The sequence below is a fragment of the Staurois parvus genome, unplaced genomic scaffold (genome assembly GCF_062004578.1).
Source record: "Staurois parvus isolate SC_StPar_1 unplaced genomic scaffold, SC_StPar_1.0 ptg000913l, whole genome shotgun sequence".
NCBI lineage: Eukaryota > Metazoa > Chordata > Amphibia > Anura > Ranidae > Staurois > Staurois parvus.
The window spans coordinates 762,737-767,299 of NW_028318709.1; the positions used below are offsets into that span (position 1 = coordinate 762,737).

Consider the following 4,563-nt stretch of genomic DNA (forward strand, 5'->3'; position numbering starts at 1 on the left):
TGCACAAAGTATTCCAACTCTCATGCAGTGGGTTGGAGCATCCACAGATTGTATACTCACCTTGACTCAGGTTGGATGTCGGTGGTGGGTCGTTTTCAATAATGAATTGATACATTGTAGATTGTGTTTCTGCTGAGTGCATGAGCGCTGACAACTGATGAAATGTTGGCTATGACTGTCCTAACCTTCATTCATTTTCTCACAGCTATAATTCCAGCCTTGAGTGGTCAATATGAACAATTCGGACGTCTTTTACTTTGTCCTCACGGGTTTCCCCAGCCTCCCCGAGAAGTTCCACGCTGTCGTTGGAATGGTGATCTTCCTTGTGTACGTCACTTCCCTGTGTGCCAACAGCACTGTCATAGGGTTAATTATCTTGAAACGCCACCTCCACCATCCAATGTACATCATTATTGCCAACTTGGCCATATCCGACCTTCTCTATGACACCTCCACTTTGCCAAAAATGTTTTCCAAGTACTGGTTTGGTGATGGGATGCTCTCATTCACAGCATGCTTCATCCAGACACCTATCGTGCACACCTTGAACTGCATGGACTCGCTATCCCTTACCCTGATGGCCATCGATCGCTTTGTCGCTATCTGTAAGCCGCTTAGGTATAACTCCATCGTCACCAATCAATTGACCATAAAATTGTGTTCGGTCACCTGGCTGGTTTGTTTTGCCATTGGGATGCTAGTCACAAGCTGGGCCCTGCCGCTACCATATTGCGGCCCCAACAACGTCAGGGCCTTCTTCTGTTCTCTCGCAAAAGTGGCCATTTTGTCATGTACGGACTCATCGCAGGTCAGAAGGAATGGTTTCTACGCTGGACTAACCATGCACATGGGCCCCCTGTCCTTTATCGTATTATCTTACCTAGTTATTATTGCCAATATTTGGTTGACTACCCGTTTTAAGAACTGGCGAAAGGTATTAAACACTTGCATCACCCACTGGTTTGTCATCATATTGTTCTTCGTCCCCCGCATTATTGAATATTCCTATAACCAGTATCAGCTGTTCCCCCATCCTGACTTCAACGTTCTGATTGTTTGCATGTACACCTACGTACCGCACTTCTGCAGCCCCATCATATTTTGCTTAAGGACTGATGAAATTAGGAAGACCTTGGGAAAAACGATTCGACAACTGAGAAATGGCTGAATGTGAAATAAATGCACGCTTCTCACCAGGTCTCGGAGTCTTGCTGTTTGTCACACATCCACACACACACGCCCACAGCGACTAGCTAACCGAGGCGTGCACATCCGGCCGTGACTTGGGGTAAAGAGGGAATGAAGGGGACTTACCTTGAATATATATAAGATTGGCCGTGATACACTTTCACAGCCTGCACTACCTCTGGCCCCCACTAGAGGGAGACTCCACTCCAATCCAGCTGGCTGACCACACACAGGCAGATACAAATCTTATATACAATCTGGTGCACTAATAGGGTTGGGGAGCAGGCTAGCAATCGGCACACCCTTCTAGGATTCCTCCAGCTATCCTACAAGCTAGAACCCCGGTGTTAATCACTCTTCCACTGTCCACACCCCCCCACACCAGACACACAACAAACGGTAGCTTGCCACCACCCAACAGTTTGTCCGCAGACTGGCCTGCTGGGCCACCACATACACACAGATCTCCGTCTGGCAGATCTGCTACTTTACAATCTGCATGCAATCTGCCAAAACGCAGTGCAATTGCATACAGATAGGCAATGAACTTGACCGATCATATATAGACACTACAATACAATACAATTTCTCCGGAGATATGAGCCCGAGCTTAGTACCCAGAAGTCACTTATTAATTTTATGATTTAATATCCCGAAAGTGGGCGGGGCATAAAATATGTACAAAGTATAAAGAGTTACAAATAATACAGAAAATACAAGAAGACATACAATTGGCTATTCACTATAAAATAAAAGGGAATAAAAACAGAAATAAAACTTTTACCGAGATTTATCCTGCGACTGGAGCAAGTCAGAGAAAGTCCACGATTCGCCAGTCAAATAGAACCGGCTCCGTACAAATCACCCCACCCATATCTCAGGGTCCTCAATTTATTGAAATATGGATGTAGGCTGCACATTAGCCCTTGGCCAATCAACCCTGGGGGGTGTTCCTGTACCAGCCCACAGGACATTCTGGGTACTGAAGTGCCCAAAATCGATTTGATCAGGAACAGTTTGAATCACCAAGTCAGGGATTGAATTTCCGACACCAGCTCATCAGTCCGATCGCGACAGTACCAATCGCTGTTAAGCTGTTGCAATCAGGTGCCATATAACCGTTTTCTGTGTTTCTCTGGGATTCTACAGAGGCTACAAATACAGTTTTACATGCAGATGTAGCCTACAGTGTGTCCAATCAGAAGGAAGTATTTTCATCTCTCTGCAACTAATATTTTAGCTTTCATGAGAGATTAAATATTTTCCTTTGATCTGGGTATACAAGTTATAGCTCCCAGACAGATCGGAGCCACTCCTGGTCTCCCGCTGCTTCTCGAAGCTGAAATGGCTAGAGCTCCTCTTTTTAGATTTCTAGAAGGTGGCAAACTGTGATTACATAGGTGACAATGTTTTATTGGCATCTAGGTGTCACCTCCAGCCTAGAAGCTGCTCTGTCCTTTCAGATGCTAATTGGTGAACATATGTCTCTGACTGAATTCTGAGCACTTAACTTATCTTTAATAACATGGAACAAAGTTAGATGTACAATGACATATTTCTACTGATCACATCTCAGCTATCCGAATCTTACATTTATGTTACACTGTTATTATTAATAAAATGAATTAGTTCTTTATGCAACCCTTTGGAAGATGTTGGAGATATATCAACATCTTTCAAGTGAGAAAGTAACAGATTGAGTAGGCAAGCTTGATTCTGCTTACACTGAGGGGATTAGGACTCAATTCCCTCAAGGTGACCTCCATGTCCCTTCTTGGGTTGGTTACATGGCAATGGCTGTTTGTTCCCGGGCAGTCATTTAAATAGGGGAATCCTCAGTGACTCTCTCTTTATCCTGACTGGAGGTCAGAGAATGAGGAGGATGGGGGATGAGATCAAAGTTCAGAGCAATCGTTGACTGAGCGTTCATCCGAATGCCGGACTTTTTACTTGCTCAGCGGGAGTCCAACCACTACTAGAATTACCACTACTTCATTACTGTTAATGGTCAGCACCCGTCCCATCCTTAGCAACCAATGACATCATCCAGCCCCATTCATTAATGTGATACTAAAGGTTCTTCTTTTTTTGTAAAATAACGAACGTCTATACTTACCGTACATGGATTCCCACAGAGCAGCCTGGATCCTCGTCTTCTCGGGTCCCCTGCAGGCTCTCCTGGGGGCAACCACTTCTCCATGACTCCATTCACACCTGGAGCCATGGATTGGCTCCGCCCCCTCTCTCTCCTCATTGGCTGACTGGCTTTCATTGATAGCAGTGGGAGCCAATGGTTCCCATTTGATGTCTCAGCCAATGAGGAGGCAGAGACCCGGACAGCCGAGGCTGTTGTGCACATTGCTGGATCATGCTGGGGCTCAGGTAAGTATTGAGGGGGCTGGGGGCACTGCTGCACACAGAAGGTTTTTTAACCTTCATGCACAGAATTCATGAAGGTAAAAAACCTTGAGCCTTTACAACCGCTCCAACTGTACGGGCATTTTTGGATATGTGAAGGGGTGGGGTTAGCATGACATCACCAACCAAAGATGGCCAATGACATTGACCAAATTATGGTTATGACCATGATAGTCAATAAAGTCATCTCACCCTCACCCCCTCGTTTACTTAAATGTCATTTGGTGTGAGTGACGCAATAGGAACGGAAATGTCAGCAGGCCCCAATATGTCACCTGCAATGGTCATGCAGGCCAAGGGTGCCTCCCTTCTTTCTCCTGCAACAGGAACAAGATGGGGTACCATATGCCTGTGGAATGGAGGGGATTCCACTATCACACGATCCCAGCCAAAGGCCCTTTTCTAGAAATAAAGGAATGTCCAAACAATCAACCTTTTTAACGCTTTACCGCAACAGAAGTTTTATTTAATGAATGAACACAAATCACATTTAATGCAATGTTCCATTAAGAGCAATTTCTAAAGAGAGACGAGAGCAGGAGCACTTTATCGTTCTGTCTTTGAGTCCTCTGATGGACCTGTAAAGAGAGGGTGGAGAGAGAGGAGTTAAAAAAATAGTCATAGTTATCACTGCTACTCTCTCTAAATGGCCTACAGGGCATTAGCCAACTTTAGTCAAAGATGCACAGTTTGTTTTTATCTATAGGTGCCCCTTTCCTGTATAGGAAGTTTTTTGGGTAAGGGTGAACTAACAAGAGTTGCCGGGTGTTTTCCAGCTCCTATGACTCGTGACCTGACCTGCATTCTTCTATCCTGACCCAGCTTACCTCCTGACTCCATTATATCTGTATTTGCCCCTGCTGACCTTGGCTTGTGTCCCTTCTGCCTATTGCCTTGTTACCTTTGCTGTCCATCTTAACTTGACCCTGAACTCTGCCTTCCCCTTCTGCTGCCGGG

At 45.3% G+C, this 4,563-nt stretch overlaps 1 protein-coding gene across 1 annotated transcript; it reads left to right on the plus strand.

The window, feature by feature from the left end:
* The first annotated feature begins 229 nt into the window (after nucleotides 1–229).
* LOC149442103 (olfactory receptor 6B1-like) lies at nucleotides 230–1,168 on the plus strand. The gene has a single exon (XM_089656527.1). It carries the CDS (start codon nucleotides 233–235, stop codon nucleotides 1,166–1,168), a length of 936 nt encoding a protein of 311 aa, XP_089512653.1. The 5' UTR covers nucleotides 230–232.
* The last annotated feature ends 3,395 nt before the right edge of the window (nucleotides 1,169–4,563 follow it).